We start from the raw sequence: 27,888 nt of genomic DNA on the forward strand, positions 1-27,888 counted from the left end.
TCTCCTCAACTAAACTCTTTATTTTTGGTTTGGTTTTTAAGTAGGCCATGGTTTCTTTGAGGCCACCGTATGGTGGCCAAACTATAGATGAAAGAGCTTTTATTTAAAAAGGCACTGATGGGAGACACTGGCTGCCCCAGATCCTTTGCCCTCCCTAAGAGCAGCCTCTCAATTCCCTTTTGAGGAGCCCCCTCACCTCCACCAGATATGGGAAGACAAATGGGGTCCCTGTTTCTGGATTCCCAGCATGGTCAGGGGAAGATCTGTGACCTGGGCTTGGCCACGGGGCTCTCAGAAGGCAAGGCCTGGTTGGAGGGTGTTGGTGGGGGCAGAAAGCTGAGCAGATTCTGGGAGCACCCCACCCCATATCCTAGTAACTCCCTTTTGCTCTTCCAGACTTGGATTCTGTGGCTTGGACCATTGATGCCTGTGCTCCCAGGAGATACAGCATCCAATGGCGTGGAGAAAGGCCCCATCCCAGGATGTGTTCCCACGTTGCTTCACCTTCTTAGGGAGCCGCCGCAGTTGCGCATGGCCTCTCCCTTGATCAGACCCGAGGCTCCTGGGTAGACCTCCTCTTCTCAGTTGCAGTGAAGGAAGCCGAGGCCCCACGGGATTAGGTGTATGTCCAAGATCTCCAAGTACTAGAGGAGTCTGTTTTAGTCAAGGGAGTTATTTAAACCAAAGGAACATGACCAGCCCCATCTCTGACTCTTGGGTTAGAAGATGAACTGTGATGGGCTGAAACTACCTCAGCTTGGGACTTTTAATTGCTGGCTGAAGCAAAAAACCAAGTTGGTTAACATTTACTAGGCGCCCCTTTGTGCAGGGCCCTGGGTGGCACTGGTGCCCTGTGGGCTTGACAGTCAGTGGAAAGGAAGTGTCTAGATGAGGGGGTTGGGGAGGGGAGTCACAAGACAGGGAGTGGGGTGACGCTGTGGGTCAGGGTGGTGCCCACCCAGACCCCTGGCTGGCAGCTGCGGTGAACGCGCAGAGCTGTCTTTGTGCTCAGGTGAGCAGCCTCTGACCACCATGGCTGCAGAGGTCCCCGGGAGTCCCCTTCTTGTGCCTCCCCAGAGGGATCCGCAGGGGTGGATGCTGCACAGAAGAGGCCGAAGCGCTCGATTTGTCGGGAAGGAGGAAAAGCACTACCTACAAAGAACTATTCAAAATGCACTCGCCCCGCTGAGAGCTTCCTTGTCACTTCTTACCAGGGACAGAGTCTGAGGAGAAAGCCGATTTCACTCAGAAGCCACTCCCCAGCGGGCAGGGAAAGGGGGCTCCCTTCAGACACCCCCCGAGTCTCTAGTTGGAAGGCTGCTTGTTTTGGGGCTCTGCCCACCACAGCTTCCACAAGTGGAGGGGCAGCCGAGCTGTTGCGCAGCAGAGTGTGAGCTGGCCTGCCACTCGGGGCAGCAGCACCTGTCCGGAAGGCTTCTGGCCTCTGTCCATGTTCTGGCCGGGGTAGAAATAGGGACATGATTTCAAGTGAAGAGCGGACAGTTTTCTCAGGACAAACAGGTCTGGCTCTTGGCTTTGCTCCTGGATCCCAGTTCTGTGGGGTAAGAAGGAAATGTGTTAGAGGAAGATACCGCAGAGGTGATGCAGGGAGGTCAGGGACCCATGCTCTGGGCTCCATCTTGGGGATGGCTGCTGTCCTGAGCCAGGGGCTCCTTCTCCCCGCTGGCAGGTTGGCAGCTCTAGAGGGGTGTGATTCCATCACGGAGCTCTTAGGGACTCTGCCTGTGTGGCCTTCCGAATGGAGTTTAAGAGTTGATTGTTAAGGTCCATGATTGTTCTGCTCTAATTGTCAAACCAGCTCGTATAACCTAAGCAGCGGACGTTTGTCTTTCCCTTTACAAGAATCAAGATGCTGGGGGGTCCCCTATTCATGTATGGGCAGGGTGGGACCGAGGGGAGGCACTGAGTGGCTGCTGCTCACCCCCAGGACTGTGGGGGACCCCGGGGTGCTGGGGTCAGGCTGGAGACGGGCTCACCTTTACAGCCTCTGAGCCCCGTGCAGATCGTAGTCACTGTCGGAGGAGTTGTCAGGCTGCGTGGAGGAGCGATGCAGAGCCCCTTCCAGAGCTGGGGAAAGAAAGGACGCTGTTTGCAGAGGGTTTGTGACTCCACAGAGCCCCTTGGATCCTAGAGCCGCTGCCCACAGTGGGTTGGAAGATCACAGGGGCTTTATGAGCCGGTGACAGCCCCATATCTGTTTTGATCAAATCAGCCAAATGTTCACTAATGATGCTGAACTCCAGGCTCCCTGGGGCTTAATTGGTAGTGCCAGTCAGGGAGCCTTTAGTACAGCGCTCCTGCAGCCCACTTAATGGCTCTCTTCTGGCCTGGAGGAATCCAAGGGGCCTCATTTACCATCCAGGCCCCTCAAGGCCCTGCAGGGAAACAGGCCCATTAGGTCACAGCAAGGCTGGGGTTGATGGCTTTCTGAGTGCATTCTTCTCTCCAGATGAGTATTTCATGGTCTCAAACGGGACAGCTGGGGCCCGTAAAGGCTACATCCCTTCCGCACCCCTGCTGCATCCTGCGACGTTTGATCCCCCTGCACCCTGGGGTCTCCATCCTGTCTTTGGGCCATCACCCGACCTTCAAGGGCATCACGTGACCTGCCTTGGCGGCCTGCTGCAGCCCTGCCTGCGTGCCTGGGAGCACCCGCTGGTGCTTACCTGGATAAGCTGACAGGCGGGAGTTCCTGGGAGGTTGGCTGTATTCGTTATCCACGTGGGAGGCTGTGGTGTTCTCAGCATGGGACCGGACGGTCACCGTGTGGTTGCGATGGAAAGACACTGGGCAGATGGTAGGAGACAGTGTCGTTAGACTTGTGGCTGTGTCCTCCGCCTCCTTCCCCAGCAGGTGCCCAGAACTTTAATCTATTCCCATGATGTTAGCGGGGAGAGGGCAAAGGCACCCACAGCGCCTTCAGTGCATCCCCCTCTCCTCTCTTCCCGGGAGGTTCATGCTAGCAGTATCAGCAGCAGACTTTTAGAGCAGGTTTGGGTAACCCAGCAATCTGACTGGTGGGGTGGGGCCTTCCGTGAGTCAGTCATCAAGCATTTACCAAGCAGGAGACTGGAGCACAGGTGACGGGACAGATCTGCTCCCTGCCCTCCAGGAGCTGAGGGCCTGTATGTTATTAAGAAAGGCTGGGCAACACAGAGCCCTCTTGAAGGATTTGGCCCTGGACTTGAAGAGGGAAGAAGGTGGAATGGGCGGCAGGAAGAGCACCATGTCTCCATCCATTAGGGTGTCTCTGACTGTGGCTGGAAGGAGGGAGGATGAAGACCAGGGATGGTGTTGGGCTGGCTGCACCAAAATGTCCTAATACTGGCCTTGTAAGTTGTTCCATGATGAAAATAGCTTGGACAGCCCTTCTTAATGGATCCTTGCTTTGGAGATGGGCAATACAAAAATGCCCATTAAGGTTCTGATAAGTCCTGAAATAGCCATGCTTAGCTGTGCCTAACTCATGGTTTTCCAGATCTGTTGATCAGGGAGGACTCTTTTGTGAGTGCTGCCTGTGAACATCCACTGGCCACTGTGTTGGGGAATGCTGCTGGAGGAGGCGAGGGCTGCTGGGGACCCTAGAGATGAGGCGAGGGACAGAAAGGATACCATGAGATGTTTCTATACTCTGAGGCTTCAGCGGTAGAAACCGCTCAGCCATCTGCCCATCAAGAAGCCTCCGCCCTCCCTGGTGTGGGGACGTCTGTTGGCCACAGTTACACGTCAGACAAGCACCGTGGAGATCAGAGGTTTCAAGCAGCCACAGGCTCCGTCTGTGGTCAGCAGAGAGCCTCGACTCTGCCTCCATGGCCTCCTCTGTCCAGGGCCTGAGGGAGGCTCCTGCCTCCGGGGACACTTACTGTTCTGGTTCATTCCCGTTGGGCCAATCCACTGGCGCTGCTTCTTCTGGCGGACTGGGCAAGAGACAAGAAAGGCACATCAGAGTGGTGGGGGCAGGAGTGTGTGGGGGGACAGGCAGGGGTGGGGACGGGGCTGGGCCTGGGAGGGAGATGGTGGCGGCAGGTGCAGCTGAGGGCAGGGCTGTTGGGCTCTGCCCCCTGGAGTCTCTCGTAGGCCTTGGTTTCCTAACTTGCTCGGGAAGGGAATTGCAGCCATCCTGTGCCAAAGGAGCAGGCTGAGGATGGTGTAGAGGTGCCCGGCTCCCCAGGAGAAAAGACCACAGGCGTTTGGAACTAGACCTGGGCAGGCACTAGGACCCAACACTGTCCTGCTGGGCCCTCTGTTCCCAATCTCTTCCCTCTCACTTCTTTGTCTGAATAATTTCCTCTTAAGTTCTGCAAGGCAAGGAGAACAACCCCCCACGTTCACAAAGTGTGCAATCGCCCATTTGGTAGATGAAGAAACTGAGGGTCAGAGAGAGGAAGTGTCCCAATCAGCATCCTGGGCAGTGGTAAGTGGTGGGGCTAGGCCTGGGATGTGTGTCTCCTGCCATCAGAGGCCGTGCTGAACACCCTCTGGGCCTGCCACAGCCTTGGGAATGGCCACACCTTCTCTCTGACCTGGAGTGGGTCTCAGCTGGGCTCCAGAGATGGACAAATGAGCAATTGCAATTTTGTTTACTTTCTGTTTCTGTTACTTGGGGCAGAAAATGGCTAATGGGCAGGAGGGGGAAGGCTGGGTGGTGAAGCAGAGGTGCCCTGCGCGCCCAGCTCTCTAGAGGCACGACCCTTCCTCCGGGGGATCTAGTGCAGCCCGTCCAGTCTCTGCACGTGGGAACAGAGCCACTCAGGGCCATGACACCTACATTTCTTCACCAGCTTCTTGTAGGCAAGGGGGCCGCACACGACCAGCAGCACCACCAGGAGCACCAGGGCCAGGATGATGCTTGCCACTGTGCCTGCGGCCAGGCCTGCGGGGTTTGGATCCTGGCCTGGGGAAGGAGGAAGAGTTAGGTCAGTCCCAGCCCTGGGGGGAGAAAAACTGTGGGAGGGAAGCTGCTGGCTGCCTGGCTTCCGCCGTCATCCTCGCTCATCTGAGAAATTCACCAGCATGCACGGAAGGCAATGATCTATTTGGCTGTCCCTCCGTCTATCTCTAGAATTCCCTGCTACCCACTAACCCACCCACCATTTATCATCTAACAGTTGATCATCTAGCTATCATTTGCCACACTTGTTATAAGCTATTTAATTTTCTACCATTTGCCAGTTATTAGTGATCACCTTGCCATCATATACCATCATAAACCAATATATGATCATATACCAATAGCCAGCTGGGCCTCTATTCTTGATCCATCCATCCATCTGTCCATCCATCCTTCTCTCCATCCATCCATCCATCCACTCACCCATCCATCCATCCAACCATCCATCCATCCATCCATCCATCCATCCATCCATCGATCCACCCATCCACCCATCCACCCATCCACCCACCCACCAATACATCCATCCATCCATCCATTCATCCATCCATCCATCCATCCATCCTCCATCCACCCACTGATCCATCCATCCATCCATCCATCCATCCATCCATCCATCCATCCACCCACCCACCCACCATCCATCCATCCATCCATCCACTCATCCATCCATCCATCCAACCATCCATCCATCCACCCACCCACTGATCCATCCATCCATCCATCCATCCATCCATCATCCATCCACCCTCCCACCGATCCATCCATCCATCCATCCATCCATCCATCCACCCACCCACCAATCCATCCATCCATCCATCCATCCATCCATTCATCCATCCATCCAACCATCCATCCATCCACCCACCCAACCATCCATCCATCCACCCACCCACTGATCCATCCATCCATCCATCCATCCATCCATCATCCATCCACCCACCCACCGATCCATCCATCCATCCATCCATCCATCCATCCATCCATCCATCCATCCACCCACCCACCAATCCATCCATCCATCCATCCATCCATTCATCCATCCATCCAACCATCCATCCATCCACCCACCCAACCATCCATCCATCCACCCACCCACTGATCCATCCATCCATCCATCCATCCATCCATCCATCCATCCATCCATCCATCCCTCCATCATCCATCCACCCACTGATCCATCCATCCATCCATCCATCCATCCATCCACCCACCCACCAATCCATCCATCCGTCCATCCATCCATCCATCCATCCATCCATTTCTCTCTTTTACTTGCCATTTAGTTACCATTCATGTAGCAAATATGTGCTATTTGATTTTCTGGCTTCCACCTTGCAAAAGTAGAAGGCAGAAGGAGAAGTTCTATGACTCATCAGCTGCCTGACAGTGATCTGCCTGTTGCTTGCCCTGTCTCCTGTTATTGTTCATGCCCATTGCTGTCTGAGTACTCTTGCTCCCTGGCCCTCCAGTTTCCCTCTCTCCATCCTTTCTGGGTCTCTGGGACTCTCTGTCTAGCTCCCGAGGGCTGCCCTTTAGAGACATGCACCCTGACCAGGTCCTAGAGGTAAAGTTGTAACTGCTTCCACCCACTGTGGGCTGTGGCCAACTCACATGTGACAAACACCTTCTTGCAGTAGGAATTTCTCTCGCAAAGTTCATGGCACTGGGACAACTTCTGATGGGGACAGGAGAGCCCCCGGGATGTTGGGTCACCAGTGTCCAGCACTCGATAGGAGTTGACGCCGCCACACTGCTGCTCCCGGCACACCTCCTCCCACCGCAGTGAGCTCCTGAATGAAGAGCTGTCGCACAGGGCTGCCCACTGAGCCCCCTGGCGCACCTCCACGGTGCCTTCACAGATGCTGCTGCCCCCCACCAGACGGCTCTGCACCTTGGGCTGGAAACCTGAGAGGGGAAGCAATGGGAAAGGAGGGTGCAAGTGTGACCCTGAGCCTGTGTGCTGCTTCCTGGGGCCCCATGCCACTGGCAAATCAGAGCCCTGGCTAGGGGAAGGCACTGTGTGGGACCACCAGGAGAGCCAGCCTTCCTTTCTGCCCTTCCTTCCTTCTGGTACCCTCTGTGGCTCTTCCCCTGACACAGCACTGTCTGGTGCCTCTGGGCAGCTGCCAGCACCATCCTGAGACACAGCAGCATAGGCGCTTTCTGCAAGGAGGCTGTTGGCAGCCACAAGCAGGGAGTCAGCTCCATGCCAGGTGGAGATAAGAGAAGAGCGTGGGAAATAGGCTCCACCTAGGTCCACTTCTCACTTGGAAACATCCTGTCATTCTCCCGCTGCACTTTGGGAAGAAGGAGGACTTTTCAGAAGAGGGAAACTGAGGCCCGGGGGTTGGAAAGACCTACTGCCCTGAGTCCTGGCAGTTCACAGTTGGGACAGATCCTGCTGCCCAGGCACTGAACGCTGAGGGCCAGGCTTTCAGCAAGTGGGGCCTGGCTCAACAGAGGCACGCATTTATTTCTGCCTGCCAGGGTGGGGCCTGGGAGTCCATAGCTGAGGCCCACACATGCTCAGTTTAGAGAGAGTTGTGATCTCACCAGCTTTGGCCAGTTTCCATAGCAACATCCACCTTCAAAGCCCTAGTAAATCTATTTAGAAGAAGCTTCCAAGCCAAGAACCCTGGGTATGGTTTTACAGGTTGTAGCCTGCAGGAAGGATAGTAGCTGAGGGGCGGGTGGGACTGCGAGCCAGCCCCTGCTTCCCTCATCAGGCCAAGAGTCCCTTGGGAGCTGCTTCTGCTGGGGGAGGGGCAGCATTTTACTAATTTACACCAGGAACCCAGCGTGCTTGCAGGACAGCCAGGTGGCCCTGAGCAGTGATTCCTAGATTTGTGCACATAAATCACTGAGGACCTTGCTGAAAAGTGGATTCTGATTCGGAAGGTCCGGGCTGGGGCCTGAGCACCTGCATTTCTAACCAGCTGCTGCTGGTCCAGGACCACACTGAGTCACCAAGACTCAGAAAACAGGCTCTAGAGTGACCTTGCTTGAACAGAAATCCCAGCAAGTGCTCTATAGTACTGGGCGAGAGGTTTAGCCTCTCTAAACCTCAGCCTCCTCACTGTGAAAAGGGATGATAATAATAACACCCACCTCCTAAGTCCATGTGAAAAATTTAGAATGGCCAGGGATGGTCCCTGCATGAAGTAAGCTCTCGGTAAGTACAGTGCGGACTTTACTGAGAACACTTCCGGCCATGGGAACCCACTACTTCCGGAGGGAGGCGTGCTGCGAAGATTCTCCCTTCGTTTCAGCTGCGGTTTCTTTCCTTTAGTTTTCTTCATTGATCCTGGTTTGGCCCACTGGGGTCTCACAGACTCAGTCTCACCTGCCTCCTCCCCTCAACCACACAGCGGCGTCGTTCTCTTTACCTTGTCAGCGCATGGCGCAGGACCCTCTGCAGAGCCCTCTTGGGGGCTGTCTCTGTTTCTCTCTTTGCCTGCTGTGCTCTGACCCCGGGCCTCAGGGATCTCCCACCTCTCACCATTGCTGCAGTGTCAACTCTTGGGATTTACAAATGCCCTTCCTGCAAGGCCCACCCTTCCAAGTGCCCCATCTTTGGCACAAGCCATAATTCCTACCTAGACATTTTTTTTTTTCTCCCCCAGACCCACGAAGAGACCTTGCCTCTTCCTGGAAGTCCTGCCGACTCCCTTTCCCCATGTGGCAGCTGAGCCAGTGGTTCCTTTGGGCGTGGGGTGTGTAGCTTTGCAGAGATTATCAAGGCATTGAGTGTGGATGCATCCTCCCCACCCCAACCCTTGTTACCTCTTAGAGGTCAAGACCAGGCCTCCACTTCCCTTGTATTCTCCTTAGTGCCCTGTGCTGCACACATGTTCCCTGACCTTCTGAGATGCTCTGTGACCCCACCCAGGGCAGCAGAAGGCGTCATGGGGCTTGGCCAGGTCTCACTTACCTGAGCAGAGGAGGGCAAGAACTCGGCCACTTTTCTGGGGCTTGATTTTCCTGAAGCAATGCTCCAGGGAGGTACAGCTTGAGTTCTGGATCTTCCATTGGATTGGCAAGGGCCGGTGTTCCCGTGGCTCCCCTGGGTCTTGGGCTGTGGCTGCCTCGGTCTCTGGCAGATGCTTCAAGAAGGAGCCACACTGGAGGTTGTTGCAGAGGAAGTTCTCCAGGTCCTGGGTCTTGTCCTGGGCCTCATAGCTGATGGTACCCCCCAGGCTGCCACTGTAGAACTCCACCACGCCGGCACAGTGCCAGCTGCCAGACTGTGCCACCAGCTGCAGCCTTGGAGGAGCTAGGAGAGGAGAGAGTGGGAGGGGGAGCCAGCCTGAGCGCCAAGGTCTTCCTGGGCACTCCTTGCTGTTTGGCCCCAACTTGTGGACAACTGCTGACTAACGCTTAGCCTTGGGAGGTGATGGGGTCCCAAATATTGCATAGAACACACCAATACTAAACATTTCCACCTTTATCAGAAATTCAAATGTAACTGGGCATCCTGGGTTTTGATTTGCTAGCTCTGACTCCCTATGGGGGGTTCGGAATCCTCTTACCTGTGGGCTCTGGAGTTGTGGTGGGTGGGGGCCTTGTGGTTGGAGGTGTCGTCTTCTGGGGCTCTGCAATGAGACACTCTGATGAGGGAGGAATGGGTGGTGTGGGGAGGCCCGGGGGCAGCTGGCAGCCTTGAGAGGACCAGGAGCTCCTGGCGTGAGTGCCGCTTGGCACACCAGGTCCACTTGACCCACATGTTGTCTCTAAGCCTCCTGCGAGGCGAGAAGTACCACCCCACTTCACAGATGGGAAAATGGAGGTTCAGAGGCGACGATGAAGTCAGTGATTGGCAGAACTAGGTCCTCCATTGCCATCCTACAGATGGGTGCTGGCCCCTTCCAGTCCCCCTCCTGGTATGTGTCTTGGGGAGTGGTTATAAACTGGGGTCCCCCCACCCCTTCCACCAGCCTGCTCAGACCCTAGATCACAGGCCTTGGGCAGTCTCCTTGGGGCTGGCGCCCAGGCCCAGGGTGCCCGTGTGGCTGGCTAGTTACCCACCTAAGCAGGTCAGGCCCAGAGAGTGACACATGTCATTTCTGCTGTGGCTGCAGTTGGAGAAGGAGCCCAGTTGTCCGTAGCAGATGATTGAGCTCTGAGGTGTGTAGGTGACAAGGAAGGGGCCAAGGCTTAAGGGCACCCCACAGTTCAGCCGCTGGCAGACTTTTGACGCTTGATTGGGGTCCTCCCACTGGTTGGAGCTCCGGCCCCAGCTCTGGCTGCAAACCATGTGCCATCTGTCCTTGATGTAGACCTCCAGCTGGCCCTGGCACTTGGAGTTGGAACGGGTGAGCCTTGCCTGGAAATCTGGGGGTCAGAAAGATGTGGTGGGGGTCAGGCTGGGAGGGGTTCCCCACTGGCACCCCTCACTGCCTTCTCCCTAGGACGCCCAGTCGAGCTCCCTCCTGCCCCGTGGGCTGCCTGCCTCGCTCCTTGTGAGCTTCGTCCCTTCTGGGGCACTGCAGGGGCTTCCCAGAGGGCCCTGACCCAGGCAGCCCCGAAGCTAGACCCAGGAGGGTGGGGCTCCATATTTCAGAGCCAGAAGGGAGCTCAGATAAATGGGCAAGGTGTTCTCGGCATCCACTGTCCAGCAGGATGGCCCCTGTCCTGGAAGTTCTGTCTCAAGGGGTCTGAGATTGGGGCTGGTGTCTGCTTTTTAAGAGATCTTTAAAAATTAATTTTAGGCCAGGTGTGGTGGCTCATGCCTGTAATCCCAGCACTTTGGGAAGCTGAGGCGGGCAGATCACCTGAGGTCAGGAGTTTGAAACCAGCCTGGCCAACATGGTGAAACTCTGTCTCTACTAAAAAAAGAAAAAATACCAAAAATTAGCTGGATGTGGTGGCAGGCGCCTGTAATCCTGGCTACTCGGGAGGCTGAGGCAGGAGAATTGCTTGAACCTGGGAGGCAGAGGTTGCAGTGAGCCAAGATCGCGCCACTGCACTCCAGCCTGGGTAACAGATCAAGATTCCATCTCAAAAAAAAAAAAAAAATTTATTGAGGTAAATTTACATACAGTGAAATGCACTCATTTTAAGGGTACTGTTCTCGATGGAATTTGACAAACGTATACATGCATGTAACCACCACCATAATCTAGATATGGGACATTTCCATCATCTAGAAAGTTCCCTAAGGCCCCTTTATAGTTAATTTCCCTGAATCTAGCCTCAGGCAAACACTGATCTGCTTTCTGTCACAAAAGATGAGTTTTGCCTGCACTACAATGTCATAGACATGAACTCATATACAGCATATATTTTATTTTTGTTTGGTTTGGCTTTTTTCGCTTAGCATGTATTTGAGATTTAGCTATGTTGTTGGACGCATAAGTAGTTCATTCCTTTTTATTGCCGAATGATAGTTCACTACACGGACATGCCACATTTGTTTTCCATTCACCATTTGATTTGTTTCCGGGTTTTGCCTACTATGAATAAAGCTGCTGTGAACATTCACATACAGGTCTTTGTGCGGGCGTTTCCATTTCTCCTGGGTAAATACCTGGGAGTGGAATTGCTGGGTCATGGGTAGACATGTGTCTTGTGTGATTTTATCAAACTCTATGAGGGGAAAAATATATGTGTGTGTGGTGTGTGTCTGTGTGGCGTAGTGTGTGTGGTGTGTTTGTAGTGTGTTTGTGATGTGTGTGTGGTGGTGTGTGTGGTGTGTGTGTGGGGTATGTATGTGGTGTGTGTAGTGTGCATGTGTGTGTGTGGTGGTGTGTGTGAGGTGTGTGTGTGGTGTGTGTAGTGTGCATGTGGTGTGTGTGGTGTGTGGTGTGTGTAGTGTGCATGTGTGGTGTGTGTGGTGTATGTGGTGTGTGGTGTGTGTGGTGTGTGTGTCTGGTGTGTGTAGTGTGCATGTGTGTGTGGTGTGTGTAGTGTGCATGTGGTGTGTGTGGTGTGTGGTGTGTGTAGTGTGCGTGTGTGGTGTGTGTGGTGTATGTGGTGTGTGGTGTGTGTGGTGTGTGTGTCTGGTGTGTGTAGTGTGCATGTGTGTGTGGTGGTGCGTGATGTGTGTGGTGTGTGTGTGGGGTGTGTGTGTGGTGTGTGGTGATGTGTGTGGTGTGTGTAGTGTGCGTGTGTGTGTGGTGTGTGTGGTGTATGTGGTTCTGTGGTGTGTGTGGTGTGTGTGGTGGTGTATGTGGTGTGTGTAGTGTGCATGTGTGTGTGTGGTGTAGGTGGTTGTGTGGTGTGTGTGGCGTGTGTAGTGTGCATGTGTTGTGTGTGTTGTGTGTGGTTATGGTGTGTATGTGGTGTGTGGTGTGCATGTGTTGTGTGTGGTTATGGTGTGTATGTGGTGTGTGTAGTGTGCATGTGGTGTGTGGTGGTGTGTGTAGTGCGTATGTGGTGTGTGTAGTGTGCATGTGTTTGTGGTGTGTGTAGTGTGCATGTGGTGTGCATGTGGTGTGTGTGTGTTGTGTGTGTGTTGTGTGTAGTGTGCATGTGGTGTGTCTGTTGTGTGTGTGTGTTGCGTGTGTTTGGTGTGTGGTGGTGTGTATGGTGTGTGTCTAATGTGCATGTGGTGTGTGTGGTGGTGTGTGAGGTGTGTATGGTGTGTGTGGTGTGCATGTGGTGTGTGTGGTGTGTGTAGTGTGCGTGTGTGTGTGTGGTGTGTTTATGGTGTATGTGGTGTGTGTGGTGGTGTATGTGGTGTGTGTAGTGTGCATGTGGTGTGTGTGGTGTGTGTGTGTATGAGGTGTGTATGTGGTGTGTGTAGTGTGCATGTGTGTGTGGTGTGTGGTGTATGTGGTGCGTGTGGGGTGTGTGTGTGTGGTGTGTGTAGTGTGCATGTGTGTGTGGTGTATGTGGTGTGTGTGGTGTGTGTAGTGTGCATGTGGTGTGTGTGTGGGGTGTGTATGGGGTGTGTGTGGTGTGCGGTGTGTGTGTGGTGTGTGTGGTGGTGTGTGTGTGTTGTGTGGTTATGTGTATGTGTGGTGTGTGTGTGTGGGGTCTGTGTGGGGGGTATGTGTGTGTATTTGCATAAAGAGCTCCTTGAAGAATATGCAAAAAACAAATAAACCTGGTCATTACCTGGGGTGTTGGGGTCAACGTCGGGGGCGACTGGGATAGACGGGAATAGAGATGGAAGTGAGACTCTTCACTACAGATCTTTTTATATTTTTTTAAATTTTTGAGCTGGATGAATGTGTCAGCGATTCAGGAAATTTTTAGAAATGTGAAAGTCTCTCCCAAGTGATTCTGAGGGGGAGGTTTTCTCTAGTCGGGAACCACGGTGGGTCAAGCTGCCCTTTTCTTCCGACGAGGACACTCTGGGGCCAAAGCTCAGGGCCAGGGCTTGCCAAGGGCACTTGGCTAGTTAGAGGCAGAACGAGCGCGTCTCAACACCTAACATCGGTGGGATGCTTTGCAGGCTGTCCGCCCAGCGAGCTGGCTCGTTGCAGCTTCACCAGGCAAGAGATTTTCTTCCCATTTCACAGCTGGGGAAACTGGGGCTCAAGAGGTCAAGCAGTGTGCCAAAGCTTGGAGCTAGGTTGCCAGTGCAGGGTCCAGATCGTGCTTAGGGCCTGCCAAGGCCCCTGTCACCCCCTCTGGCTGCACAGTGGCATCTCAAGACCCTTCAGCCACAATTCTCCCCAGGTACATTCAGCACGATATTATCTCAGTCAATGTGAAGGAGAGGTCTGTGGTGAAATAAGGGTGCAAACTGCTGGGTTAAAAAGTGTCATGTATTTCTTCGCTGCAGGATTTCTCAGATCCTTTACTGGACCGGTGTACACTGTCAGTCTTCAGTGGGAGATGCTGTGTTGCCTGCCCTTTGTCCAACATGTTCCATGGAACCCTATTTGGGAAACAGCCTCTATGACTAAACTCCAACCTCTAAGGCTGGACATTCCACACACTTCACCATCAGTCTGCAGCCTCTCTCTGCAGACTCTGCTCTAAACATCTTTGACCATGGAGTGTCTGTCAGGAGGATTGGGTAGGAAATAGGACTTTGCAAGGTACATTTATGAGCTGGAGTGTTTTCTGTGCATGGTGAGTGGGTCATAATAATTATCATGAGATCTGGCATTTGTGGGTGATTTACGGCTGTCGAGGGCACCCACCTACATGTGAGCATCTTAGATGTGCAGTGTCTGCATCTATGTGCCTGTGTGTATGCTGGGGTTCACTCTCTCTGCAGGGTGGGGTTCACTCTGGCAGAAGTGATGGCTTCATGGAGAGGTCCCCGATGGCCTGATGAAACCACAGCCCCACTTTCCCCCTGCCCCAGGCCTTTCTCCACGTGGCTCTTCCTTACCTGGGTCATACCAGCTGAGCCGTCCAAGGCAGGAAGCGACTGCAGAAAGGAGAGAGGAGGGTAAGGAAATGAAACCTCCCACCCTCTCCCTTCTCCCCAGCTCACCCACCCACAGCCTGAGCAATGGCCCTTTCTGCCTCCCCCTATCCACTCTCATGGGTTTTAGAGACAGGAATTTTCATACTCCAGGTTGGAACCCCTGAGTGATATGAATTCTATTTAGTGGGTTGCAACTGTCCGTTTTTTTTCTTCTTAAAAACGTTACTTTTAAAATGAACATACGTGAAGTTGATTTTTCTTTACTGCATGATTCCGTGAATGTCACATATATAGATGTGTGCGACCGCCATCACGATCAAGGTATACACCAGTTCCATTACTCCCTACCTCAAATTCCCTCATGCTAACCTTTGTAATAATGTAACCATCAATTATTACTATTATTACTTTTTGAGACAGGATATCACTCTCCTCACCCAGGCTGGAAGGCAGTGGCATGATCACGGCTCACTGCAGCCTCAACCCCCCTGGCTCAAAGAATCCTCCTACCTCAGCCTCTTGAGTAGCTAGGATTACAGGCATGAGCCACCATGCCTGGCTAATTTTTTTTACTATGTATGTATGTATGTATGTATGTATGTATGTATGTATATGTAGAGATGGGGTCTCACTATGTTGTCCAGGCTGGTTTTGAACTCCTGGGCTCAAGTGATCCTTGTGCCTCAGCTTCCTGAAGTGCTGGGATTACATGTGTGAGCCATGGCACTCAGGCCATCAATTTTTAAAAAAATGAAATGGAGTAGAATAGAGAGGCCGTGCACGGTGGCTTATGACTGTAATCCCAGCACTTAAGGGGGCCAAGGTGGGAGAACTGCTTGAGCCCAGAAGTTGTACCCTGCAGTGAGCTATGATCATGCCACAGCACTCTAGCTGGGTAACAGAGTAAGACCCTGTTTTTTTTTTTTTTTTTTTAATAAATAAAAAAGAGAATGTCAGAATGCACTGATCACTTTTTGTGTGTTGGGGGTTGCAATGTAAAAATGTCCCGCATGTTACTTCCACTCAAAAAAGTTTGAGCTCCTTAGTTCTAGAGAATGGAGAAATGATCCAGAAAGGGGCCGGGCACAGTGGCTCATCCTATAATCCAAGCACTTTGGGAGGCCGAGGTGGAGGGATCACTTGATGTCAGGAGTTTGAGACTGGCCTAGCTAATATGGTGAAACCCTGTCTCTACTAAAAATAACAAAAATTAGCTCGGTGTGGTGGTGCGTGCCTGCAATCCCAGCTCCTCGGGAGGCTGAGGCAGGAGAATTGCTTGAACCTGGGAGGTGGAGGCTGCAGTGAGCTGAGATTGCACCACTACACTCCAGCCTGGGTGAGAGAGTGAGATTCTGTCTTTACAAGAAAAAAAAAAAGGAAAGAAAGAAATGAGCAAGAAAGGGAACCAAGAGAACATTTGCTACTTTCTAGCATTCCCAAGGCAGGGTAAGAATGACAGACACTTATCTTTAACAGCTGCCCATTTCTGGAGAAGACCAAGCTCAAAGAGATGGCAGGACCTGCCCACAGTAGTGTAGCCAGCTAGTTGGCAAGGGAGCCAAGGCGACGGGCCCAGGGAACAGGGGTCTGCAGGGAATCAGCCTTCCCCTGTGTGGACCACGTGGAAGCTCTGCCTCCTTGTAGCCTTGTCTCACTGTGGAGCGGGGGCAAAGTGGCCCATTGCGGGGCTCTCAGCAGAGCAGCTCATCTGTGGCTGGGGAAGAGGTTTAATTTGGGTGGGGACGAGGTGGAGTAGCAAGCTCACGTGGCTTCAAAGCTTAACCTCTGTATTCACCACCTAGCATGATCAGTTAGGGTGCAGGTACAGTATTTTAATTTCCATCTGTCTGACTTGGGTTTACTCTTGGATTTACGGCACTGGGTCAAGGAGACTGCTTTATATATTAATAGTGAAAGGCTGTGTTCAAATTGTTTGTGAGAAATTGTTGCTTGGTGTTAAAAAATAGGTGTGTTTAGCTGGGCCAATGGCTCCAGGCTGTAGTCCCAGCTACTCAGCAGGCTGAGGCAGGAGGATCACTTGAGCCGAGGAGTTTGAGTCCAGCCTGGACAACATAGCAAGACCCCATCTCTTAAAAAAATGTGTGCTTTGAAAAAGCTGTTCTTGCTTGAGTGTTCTCAAGCTGGTGGTTGAATTTTAAGGGGTGATGTGCTCCACAGTTCATCCTCGTCCCCGAATCAAGACTCTTTGTAATGAAGTCATCATCGCCATGTGATAAGTTTCCTCTGAATCTGCAAGATACTTTCGTGGCTGTTGCTCTAGGAGTCACGGGCCTTGGAAGGGGAAGGTTATTCTCATAAACAGGGAAGCGTACAGAGCTCTGGCCTGGGTGGAAAGGGATGGTCTAGTTGTCAATCATCTGATCAATTTTTTATTTTTTATTTTTGAGACAGAGTCTTGCTCTCTTGCCCGGTCTGGAATGCAGTGGCATGATCTTGGCTCGCTATAACCTCTGCCTCCCTGGTTCAAGCAATTCTCCTGCCTCAACCTGCTGAGTAGCTGGGATTACAGACATGCACCACCACGCCCAACTAGTTTTTGTACTTTTAGTAGAGATGAGGTTTCACCATGTTGGCCAGGCTGGTCTTGAACTCCTGACCTCAGGTGATCCACCCACCTCAGCCTCCCAAAGTGCTGGGATTACCAGCATGAGCCACCGCGCCCAGCCAATCATCTGATCTATTGCAATGGGCAGGGCAGCCTCAGGAGGCCATCGGGGAGATGTCCAGCTAGCGAGAGATCAGGAAGGAGCCCCTTTTGCCCTGCCCTCGCCTCTCACTCCTGACCTCTCATTCCCACCTCCCTCTCATCCCAGCGGCCCATCAGGAGCAGGGCAGTCCGCCTTGAAGGAGTCATCCCTCTGGCTAAGTCTCGAGGGCTAAGGCAGCTTGAAGTGCCGCCTGTGGGGAGTGGGAGTCCGAAGATCTGCCCTTCAGTGCTACACAGCTCAGGATGGGTTTTCAGTCACCGATAACTTTCTACTGCTCCAGTTCTGAGTATCAGCTCTGCCACTTCCTGCCTATAGAGTCTGGGGTGCACGTCTGTCCTGTCTCTGTGCCTCCGAGCCACGATTTCCTCACTCATAGCATGAGGATGAGCATGGGACTAGCTTTCTAGGGCTGTTGTGAAGATGAGATGAGCTAATCGGTGTAAAGGGCTTAGCCCAGTGCTTCCTGGCCTGTGTTCAGTGCTCAGAGCTGGTGCTACTGATCTGTGGAGTAGGCTGGGCTGGGGGAAGCTGTGCCCAGGGCGGCAGACCCTCGGGGAGCTTTCCCAGTGGGAAGATTCCCTGTCCAGGAGCACACAGAGCCAAGCCATGGGGCTCACCACTTCCTTCTCCTAACTTGGAAACTTCGCGCAGACGGTCCAGAGTTAAGGTGGTTCAACTTATGACTTTTCAAGTTTCAATGGGTTTATTGGGGTATTAAATGAATTTTTGACTTAGGATGTTTTCAGCTTATAATGGGTTTATCAGTAACCCCACTGTAGGCCAAGGAGCATCTCTATTTCCCGAGTCATCATACACAATGTTCATTATTAACAGCAGCTGCCAACTATTGAGCACCTGCTGCATACTTAGCCCTTGGTATGGTTCATCACAGATATTGTTAATCTTTCACACAGCACCATCACGAGAGTTGAGTACGTTCCTGGTATAAATGTCAGGAGAGGGCAAATGCCCTGTCCCGTGTAATATGGCTGGCAGGTGGAGTCGAACCATGTTTCTGACTCCAAAACCCATGCTCTCTGCTCCCAGCCACCCAGTTGCTCCTCCAGAGTGCCAGGTTTGGAGATGCAGAGATGAACACCACCTGGATCTGACCTGGAAGCGCTCGTGCAGCCAGACCCTGAAGGCCTGGGGACAGGGACTGGGCCTGACAATCTTGGCAGATTTCACACAGAACAGCCTGGGTCTTGCTCAGAGAACATTCTCGGGAAAGACTGAACAAGCTGGAGAACCAAGTGAAATTCTTTAAAAAATGCTCTAACAAATGCGTTCTAGAGCGTCGCCCTGGAACCTTCCTCCGGGTGCCTGTGTGGTCCCCAGATGAGCAGCATTTCCTCTCCTCTCCTTCCATCTCTATCACCGTCACCATCATCATCACCATCGCCGTCACCATCATCATCACCATCACTGTCACCATCACCAACACTTTAAAAGTTTTCACTCTTCCGGGCCTTTTACACATTAACTCTCCCCGTCCTCACGACAATGCTATGAAGTAGGTACTATTATTTTGGTCCCAATTTTACAGACCAGGAAACTTGAGAGGGGTTAAATGACTTGTCCAAGCAGCTAATGAGTGCTGGGGCCCGAACTCAAACCTAGCTGCCTGGCACTGAGTCAAGCTTGAGCTTTTGCCAGTGAGGCCCAAACTGCCTCCCTTCCCTCCAGCAGGAAGCCTATGATGGCCTGCCCCAGGTTTCATTGATTCCTGCACCACCCTGGTGTGCAATCCTGATCAAAGGGAATGAACTTGTGATTCCATTCAGTCAGTAAAACATGCAGTGGGAAGACTTAGCTATGAAGTGCTGTGTGACCTTGGCAAGCCACTCAGCCTCTCTGGGCTCAGTTTCTTAATCTATAAAGATTAATCCCTCACCTTCCCCCTGGTTCAAACACCTACGATCTATAATCTTTAGCTCCTGATGGATTTCAGCAGCTGGTGGAGGGAGGGCAGTGAGATGTACAGCTGACTTGGAAGCTTCCTGAGTGTGTAATGTATATTCTTTCTGCCTGTCCACGAATATGTTCAGGTTTTTTTTTATTTGCTTGTTTGTTTTTCACTTATAATCCAGGGAGCAGAATGAACATTGAGGTTTTGAGGGTCCACAACCTATTTCCATTTTTTAGTTGCTTCTCACAGGGGTCAGACCAGCACCCTCCATCCCCTGAGCCCTGCGGTCTGTGTTCAGGGTCTCCCTGACCCCCTCTGGGGGGTCTACAGCTTACTCCTGCGCCATCCTTCCTAGCCTCATGAAGCCTGAGGCGCCTGCTGTTGCCAAAGCTGCGGACAGAATCCCTGAGACTCGAGACCAGGAGGCCCCCGAGGCCTGGAAATGCTATGCCGTTTCCTTATCCGCCGGCCACACCTCACCCCGAGCAACTGGGACTACGGATGAGAATTCTCTGAAGACCCCTTCCTTCTCCTGCCAACCTCCCCTTGAAGCTCCCACAATTTAGGGCCTGGACTGGGCAAACCCAGGCAAAACTCAGGGCCAAAGAAGTCAGAAGGCTTATCACACCCCCGGAGCCCCCGTCTCTTGTCTTTGCATTGGCAGAGAGAATATTTTTGGCCCTGCCTGCCCTGAGGTCTTGGTGAGGATTCGATGCCTTCCCGAAAGCAGCTCCAAGACATTAATATCCTCCTCCCCGTCCCTCTCATTTTGGCTCTCATTATGGCATCCTATGAGTTGTATTTGCTCTGCATAGTGTTTAAAATTTTTTTGAGCCAAATTAAAAAAAAAAGGTTTCTTTTAATTTTGTTTTGCTTTTTAAACACATTTCAAGATCCAGGTGTTTTTGAAAAATAGGACATCCTGGCTCCACTGGCTGTGCCTCTGGCGGCCCCAGGCAGTGGCGGTGGCCCTTGCCTTCTGTTTTGTCAACGCCTCGCTGGCACCCTATGGTCGCCATGTGTCTGGAGAGACCTGGCTTCAAACACATGGCAGTGTCTGCAGCGAAATATATGCAGTTTCACACTAAGTGGGATGCGTCAAGATTATAAATAGCCTCCCATTCGTTCAGGTCAGGATTTGCACCAAATGCATTTGCCACAAACTTACAAATGTTTTTTGGGCTTTGGAATTACAGATGAATATTTGTTGACTTGCATGATGGGTCCCAGTTTACAGAGGAGGAGGCTGTCGTGGTGCATGGGAGTGAGAGCTCAGCAGAGCCAGGATTCAGCCCAGGGCAGCTGGCTTCGTAAACTGCACTCCTGGCCCCTGCCTCTGGCTCACTCCTAGGTCCTGCCTGGACCCTTCAGGATTTACATCTGACGCCGCCCTGGGAAATGGAGGCAAGGGTGTGGCCTGCTTAGGGTTCGGCAGGCACCCGGATTCACAGGTCTGTGATAATGACCGATGATAATAAAATGACAGCATCCTTACCCTGTGCAGACCCCAGGACAAGGATTTTTCACAGAAGACCCCATTTCTTCCTGGAGCCTCAGAGGACGGGGGGCTATCACCACTTTGTTCCACAGATAAAAAACCTACGACTGATTTAGTGTAGTTTGCAAGTCAGGTGTTCCCTTTTTCCCGTAAACAGTGATTCCTTCTAACAGACCTCCCCATAAGCTACAGCCTCCCCATAAGCTACAGACCTCCCCATAAGCTACAGCCATCGATGTCCATGAAATACAATAGATCTGCCTGTGTTTTGGGGAGGATTCTGGATTTTCCTTCCTCGAATCCTCTATGTTGGCTGACTTGAAAGGTCAGAAGCCCCTCTTTTCTGAAACGACAGTCATCTGTAGAGTTGGAGCCGTATCGGGGCTTTAGGGAAACGAAGGTCATAAAGGACCAAAATTCCCTTTCTTGGGTTGAGCACAGATGAAATGATTGGTTTATGATTAGGCCGCTTTTATGTGCAAAACACATACAGAATCACACTGGGCTTACACCAGGAGAGGCCTGGGAATGGAGTCTGCAGGAAGGAACAGCAGATCCAGGTCTCTAACCTGGCTCACCCAGGGCCTGTCCCAGTGAGCGGGCAGTGGGTCACGGGCAGAATGACCTTTGCTGTTTGAACTGTTATTTCTCTCTGGTGCTAGTGGTCTGCTGTTGCGTGAGTTTCGCACCATATACGGTGTCTCTGCTGTCACACAGACAAGGCTTTGGTTTTGTTTAGAGCTTTACCTACCCCAAAGCTCTCTCATGCACTAGGCTCGTTCTTTCTACCCACAGCCCTGTGAAGAAGGGACCATGCTCACCTCCATTTTCAGATCAGGAAACTGAGGTTCAGAGAGGCTGAGTGACTTGCCCAAGGTCACACAGCTAGCTGGTGGTAGAGTCAGGAGAGAAACCCTGTCTCCATCATCTGACAGGGCCTGTGGGAATCTACCCCAGGGAGGCCCCAGAGCCTGCTTGCTCTGGAGTACAGATGGGGGAAACTGGGGCCAGAAGGAGGGAGGGGTTCATTCCGGATGCCTCTGTGGGAATCTGTGGCAGTGCATGGGACCCTTGTCGTCTCTGCAGACTGCCACCACCCATTTCCTATGCTATTCCTACCGTATCTGTCCCCCGGAGAGGAGTATTAGGGTCCCTCTGGACACCATGAAATTCAGGCCTTGAAAGGTACATGATGATGATGATGATGACGGTCATGGTGATACTGGTAGTTATAGAGGAAGTGATCCAGGCCCACAGTCTCTTATCTGCAATTCAAAATCCAAAATCTAACAGTCTTGTTCTAATGCATTTGGTGGGAGGGTTTTTGCTGTCTTTACATTCCTCTAAGTGTGCAAATTCATGTTTCACTGCAGAAATGGGAATGTGTTGAACACAAGGTGCTGCCCCAGGCCTCACTGCGTGTGTTAAGAGCGCACAGTATGTACACAGTATTTCCTTCTACAATCTGAAACCTTCTGAATTTCCAAATGCATCTGGCCTGGGGTTCAAGATGCACTTGAGGACCTGGAGAGGTGAGAGTTATGCTCACCTCTCTGCTCCTGTGTGGCTGTCCAGTGCATGGGGGCAAAAGCCCAAGTCCTCATGGGGGCTGCCTCATCGACCCGCCACTGACCTGCGACTGGAGGCCCCTCTGCCTGCAACGCTCCTCCTCAGGTCCCACACGGTGGGCTCACTCCCTTCTTTCAAATATTGACTCAAATATCATCTTCTCATGAGAGCCGCTGAATCCTCCCCAGGTACCTCACACCCCGCCAAGGCTTCCGGTCCCAGCCCTCCTCTATCTGTCTGTCTCCACACCTCTCATGACCGTCTAGTATTCGCATAATCACTAGCTTAGCTTGTCTCTTGTTTGTCTCCCCATCACACCCTGACTATTATGCCAGATCCACCAGGGCAGGGATTTTCCACTGTTTTGTTCACTGCTGTGTCCTCAGCACTTAGAACAGCATCTGGCACATAGTAGGTGTTCAATCCATACCTAGTCTCTGAATAAACCCGATGTAATGATTGCAGTGATATTTTGAGGTAGACACAGCAAGGAACCCCTATTTTTATAGATGAGACCCTGAGAGATGTTCACTTGTGGGTGGCCAAGCAGAAATCAAAGTAGGTCTGCATTGCTCCAAAGCTCCCCTCCACAGGGCTGTGCACATACGTGTTCATATGCACACACAGCACATGTGCACATGGACACACACACAGTAGATGGTTCAATCAATTTCTCACACACACACAGTAGATGTTCAATTTCACACACACACAGAGTAGTTGTTCAATTTCACACACACATACAGAGTAGATGTTCAGTTTCACACACACACAGTAGATGTTCAGTTTCACACACACACACAGAGTAGATGTTCAATTTCACACACACACACAGAGTAGTTGTTCAATTTCACACGCACATACTGAGTAGATGTTCAGTTTCACACACACACAGTAGATGTTCAGTTTCACACACACACAGAGAGTAGATGTTCAATTTCACACACACACACAGTAGATGTTCAGTTTCACACACACACACAGTAGATGTTCAGTTTCACACACACACACAGAATAGATGTTCAGTTTCACACACACACACACACACACACACAGATGTTCAGTTTCACACACACACACAGTAGATGTTCAATTACACACACACACAGAGTAGATGTTCAGTTTCACACACACACACAGTACATGTTCAACTTCACACACACACACACACACACACACACACACACACAGAGTAGATGTTCAATCAATTTTGTCCGGTTGAGCTGAATTTGCCGCCTGGGCACTGCGGGGAAAACCCCTCTGAACTGGTGGCGACAGAGTGACCAGGAAGGCCAGTGCCAGCCCCTGGGCCCCCAGCTCCCTTCATTCCCTCCTGGAGGTGAGGAGCTTTGGGTCTTCGAGGAGCATGATCCAACCAGGGCCTCACCCAGCCTGGGACAGTGGGCCTGCTGCCCTGCTCCCAGTAGGAGCCCCACCCTCTCAGGCCTGTCCTTCCCCCTTGCCTTTGCCCTGCCATCCACTCTGCCTGGGACCCTCTTCCCTTTTTCCTCTGTCTGGCTGGCTCCGTCCCTCATTCAGGTCTCAGATTCTCAGATGAGACCTCGCCTCCTTAGAGAGGCCCTCCCTGCCTGCCCAGCCAAAGGGATGTCCTCCTATCCTAGTGCAGACTGTATTGTGCCTGAGGAACTTGCTGTTCTCCGCATTACACTCACTATTTCAAAATGTGTAAATATTTTGGGTGCCTTTTTTTTTTTTTTTTTTTTTGAGATGGAGTCTGGCTCTGTTGCCCAGGCTGGAGCGCGATCTCGGCTCACTGCAACCTCCGCCTCCCAGGTTCAAGCGATTCTCCTGCCTCAGCCTCCTGAGTAGCTAGGATTACAGGCGCGTGCCACCACTCCTGGCTAATTTTTGTATTTTTAGTAGAGATGAGGTTTCACCATGTTGGCCAGGCTGGTCTTGAACTTCTGACCTCAGGTGATCCACCCATCTTGGCCTCTCGAAGTGCTGGGATTACAGGCATGAGCCACCATGCCCAGTCTTTGGTGCTTGCTTACTTGTGTTCTCTAACAGGTCTCCTGTTAGCTGGTCAGATCCTTGAGGGCAGGGACTCCTGCCTTGGTCCCTGTATCCCCAGTGTTTTGCACAGAGCTGGATGCACAGGAGATGCTCAGTAATATTTGTAGATGAAAAATGAATGAATTAGTGAATAAATAGCCTGTGCAAGAGGATTGAGGGGTAGAGAGATTGATGGCTGTGCAGGCCTTGGGCAAGACCCTCCTCCCCATAGGCTCCTACCTCGCATTGTTTCTTGCTGACCCTGGTAATAATAATAATCATAGTTGTTGCTGTTACTATTGTTTATTGAGTATTTACTATACTATATGCCAGGATTGTACTTAAGCTCTGTGTGCATTGATTCATTGAATCCTTGTAAGCCTCTATGAGGTACTGTTGCACCCAGCTTACAGATGAGGAAACTGAGGCTTACAGAACTAGTCCAAGGTCGCCCAGTTGGTAAGTGGCAGACTGGAATTCAAACTGCAGAGTCCATGACTTTCCCATGTCCCAGTGCTGGCTTTTAGAGTCGCATCGGCTGGGCCAGTCAGGGATGTGCAGTTGTTACAGCTGCTTCCCCGCCTCACTGCCGGCAGCTGTCCAGGCAGGCTGGGGCTGAGAGGGGAGCAGCTGTGGGAAGCCCTGGCCGGTCACTAGCACCCAGGCATGCTGGGGGCATCTTCATGCCTCAGGATCCAAAGGTCCCCAAGCCCCGACGCCAGCCAGGAGGCTATGGTGTCCCCAGGGCTCTGGCATTGCTTCATCTCTCCTAGGAGTGGCTCAAAGGGTGCCTGCACTGTTTGACTCCAGCCCCAGCCCCAGCCCTGGCCCTTGGTGTCCCCAGCTCTGGTGGCTGTATCTCTGCTGGTGGAGGTTGTGTCCCAGGGCCATTTTCCTGCACACGGAAGTGGTTTTGGTGGCCTTCCCTTTTAGCTAAGGGAGGGGCCTCTGCGAAGGCAGGAATGCTGGGCTGGGGTCGGCTCGGCTGTGCACCAGCTGCTGCACTCTGGGTTTGCACTCGGCCTTCCCGGGCCTCGCTTTTCCCCGCTGTAAAATGGGGCCAATGGGCCCACCTACTTCATTGGCTGTTGTGAAGCTTGCAGCAGAAAATGGCTGTAAAAGTGCTTTATTAACAGTGACCCACTGAACAAAGGGAATGCTTGGTACCCACTGGCTCACTCAGACACTGGGAACTGAGTATTCCTGGGGTTCAAGGGGGTCCCCATACTGGGGGTGAAGGGGCTACCTCCAAGTCTTCCTGACTGTGGCCTGTGTTGGGCCAGGGGACTTGCCTGGTGCCATCAGGAGCCTCACCCATGATGGGATTCAGTTGGGAGGGCCCTAGAGCAGGACACGGGCTGCCATACTCAGCTGGGAGCCTCCCAATCTCAGTGAAGTCTGAGGCCAGAGGTGAGGAGCAGGTGGGGGGTCTAAGGGCCTGGTCCCTCCTCAGCAGGGTCCCCGAAGCCAGCCAGAGGTCTGTCCCAGGCCTCTTACTTTGGGACAGAAGGCATTTTGTACCTGTTGTTGTTACATGTGAGAAGAGCCATGTGAACATGTGTGCAAAGATGCCATTGTCACATGTGTTGGGGAAATAATCATGCCTTTGGAGGCCGCATTGTGCTCATGAAAGCACACACACATAGTTCTCACACACATGCGCACAGACTCCCACACACAGACTCACACACAGACTCACACATTCCCCCACACACAGTTCTCACACACATGAACACAGACTCACACACAGACTCACACACACAGAGTCACACATTCCCCCACACACAGTTCTCACACACATGAACATAGACTCACACACAGACTCACACACACAGAGTCACACATTCCTCCACACACAGTTCTCACACACATGCCCAGAGACTCACACACAGACTCACACACAGACTCACACACACAGAGTCACACATTCCCCCACACATAGTACTCACACACATGCCCAGAGACTCACACACAGACTCACACACAGACACACATTCCCCCCACACAGTTCTCACACACATGCACACAGACTCACACACACAGACTCACACATTCCCCTCCCCACAGTTCTCACACACATGAACACCGACTCACACACACAGACTCACACACAGACCCGCATATTCCCCCCCCACACAGTTCTCACACACATGAACACAGACTCACACACAGACTCACACAGTCACACATTCCCCCCAACACAATTCTCACATACATGCACACAGACTCACACACACAGACTCACACACAGACTCACACATTCCCCCACACACAGTTCTCATACACATGCACACAGACGCACACACACGCATTCCCCCACACTCACACCTGCACACCCAGTTTCACTAGAAGGCTGCTGAGGCTCCCTGCTGAGGCAGGCAAGGCCTCCGGACCCTCTCCCTGCCAGCCTGGAAGCTGCTCGCATCCTCCTGTTTCCAGCCCAGAGTCACGCACCTCTGTCACCCTGCCAGACCTTCTAAATCCTCAGGAAGTGGTCAGGCCTCATCCAGTTCACATCCCCAACCCCCACATTTCATAAATGGGGAGATCAAGGCCTGGAGAGGCTTGGGGACCTATCTGAGGTCACACAGGGTGAGACAACCCAGGGCTGGAGTGAGAGCAGGCCCAGCGTGTACTCATCCCAGCCAACCTGGCTGGGCCCCTCTGGGACTGACCCAGGACTGGGCGTGAGAGGGCCTAGGACTTCCGCTATGAGTCCTTGACATTTGCTCAGACATCGTCCTCAGAGGCGGCTCCACCCTGCCTCGGCGCACTGTCTGTCCAGAGCATCATCAGAGCTGCCTCGGAGACGGCGAGTTTCCATGTCTCTGGAGGTGACCAAGTAAAGGCTGGGCTGTCAGTGGGGGACCCCGCAGAGGGAGGCCTGAGTGCTCTGCTAAAATCCGACTCAGCCTAGGAATCAAGTTGTCTGGGCCCCATCGGATGCGGGTCCTCCCTGCAGTCTCTCTTGCACTGGAAGGGTAAAGCAGGGTTCTCAATAGCGCATGAGAGAGGCAAGGTTGTGCTCCTGGCGGGTGGGACATGCAGGAGAGAGGGCCAAGCTGCGGCTTAGTGGGGGCAGGCAGGGATCCCAGTGGCCCCAAATGTCCACAACGCTCCAGAGGGGTGACATATGGACCCCAGAGTCAGCCTTAGGTAAAACTGGGAACTCCTTCATTGCACCGGAGCGAGCCCGGGTGTTCACAGGACACCCGGAAGGGGTACTCACCCAGCATCCCCAGCAGGTACAAGGTGGCCAGCGGTTGCGGAGACCCCATGGGCATGGTTTCTGACCTTCTCTTGCCTCAGCCTGGGCAGCTCAGCACCGCAGGTGAGGGTGTCTGGCCCGGTATCTCACTCTCAGAGAGGGAGAGGGCGGGGTGGTGTGCTCAGGGAGGGGTGGGACGGGGAGCAGGCAGTGTGGGGCCTGCGTCACCCATGTTTGAAGTTGAACTGTCAACTTCCTCCTGGCAAAACCACCTGCCCCTGTTTGAATGGCAGCCCTGGCCTCTGCCAGCTTCCTGCCCAAGGTACCCAGGGCTGGGGCAGTGCTCTCGGCCACCCCTACACAGGACAAGGCCACACATCGTGGAGGGACAGGGCTGCAGGGGGTGGGGACCCTGAGCGGGGGTTACAGAGGCTGAAGGCCTAGCTGCAGCTGAGGGCTGGGCTGAGGACAGGTGTCCCTGAGGCAGGGGTCTGGGCGGGGAGAGGCGGGAAATGGGCAGCATGATGCCAGTTCTTGCTGCAGACTCCAGTGAGAGCCAGAACCAAACCCTCCATTCCCCCTTTGTGAGGGATGAGGTTGGAAGTTTGAGCTGACTTTCCACAGGTGTTGTTTGGCTAGCAAGTACAAGAGATGGCTCCGCCATGAATGCTGGGCTTGTGCCAGTGCGTGTGTGTGTGTGTAGAGAGAGAGAGATC

At 52.7% G+C, this 27,888-nt stretch overlaps 1 protein-coding gene across 1 annotated transcript; it reads right to left on the reverse strand.

The window, feature by feature from the left end:
* Positions 1 to 27,329, reverse strand: CD5 (CD5 molecule). The gene is made up of 11 exons (XM_024255229.3): positions 27,194 to 27,329; positions 14,205 to 14,243; positions 9,941 to 10,246; positions 9,445 to 9,507; positions 8,847 to 9,188; positions 6,527 to 6,820; positions 4,790 to 4,915; positions 3,885 to 3,938; positions 2,688 to 2,807; positions 1,998 to 2,088; positions 1 to 1,555 (listed from the first exon to the last, which is right to left on the reverse strand). The coding sequence occupies exons 1-10, from the start codon at positions 27,246 to 27,248 to the stop codon at positions 2,000 to 2,002; spliced, it is 1,488 nt and encodes a 495-aa protein (XP_024110997.2). The 5' UTR covers positions 27,249 to 27,329; the 3' UTR covers positions 1 to 1,555; positions 1,998 to 1,999.
* Between the last annotated feature and the right edge of the window lie 559 nt (positions 27,330 to 27,888).

The sequence above is a fragment of the Pongo abelii genome, chromosome 9 (assembly GCF_028885655.2).
Source record: "Pongo abelii isolate AG06213 chromosome 9, NHGRI_mPonAbe1-v2.0_pri, whole genome shotgun sequence".
NCBI classification, from domain to species: Eukaryota; Metazoa; Chordata; class Mammalia; order Primates; family Hominidae; genus Pongo; species Pongo abelii.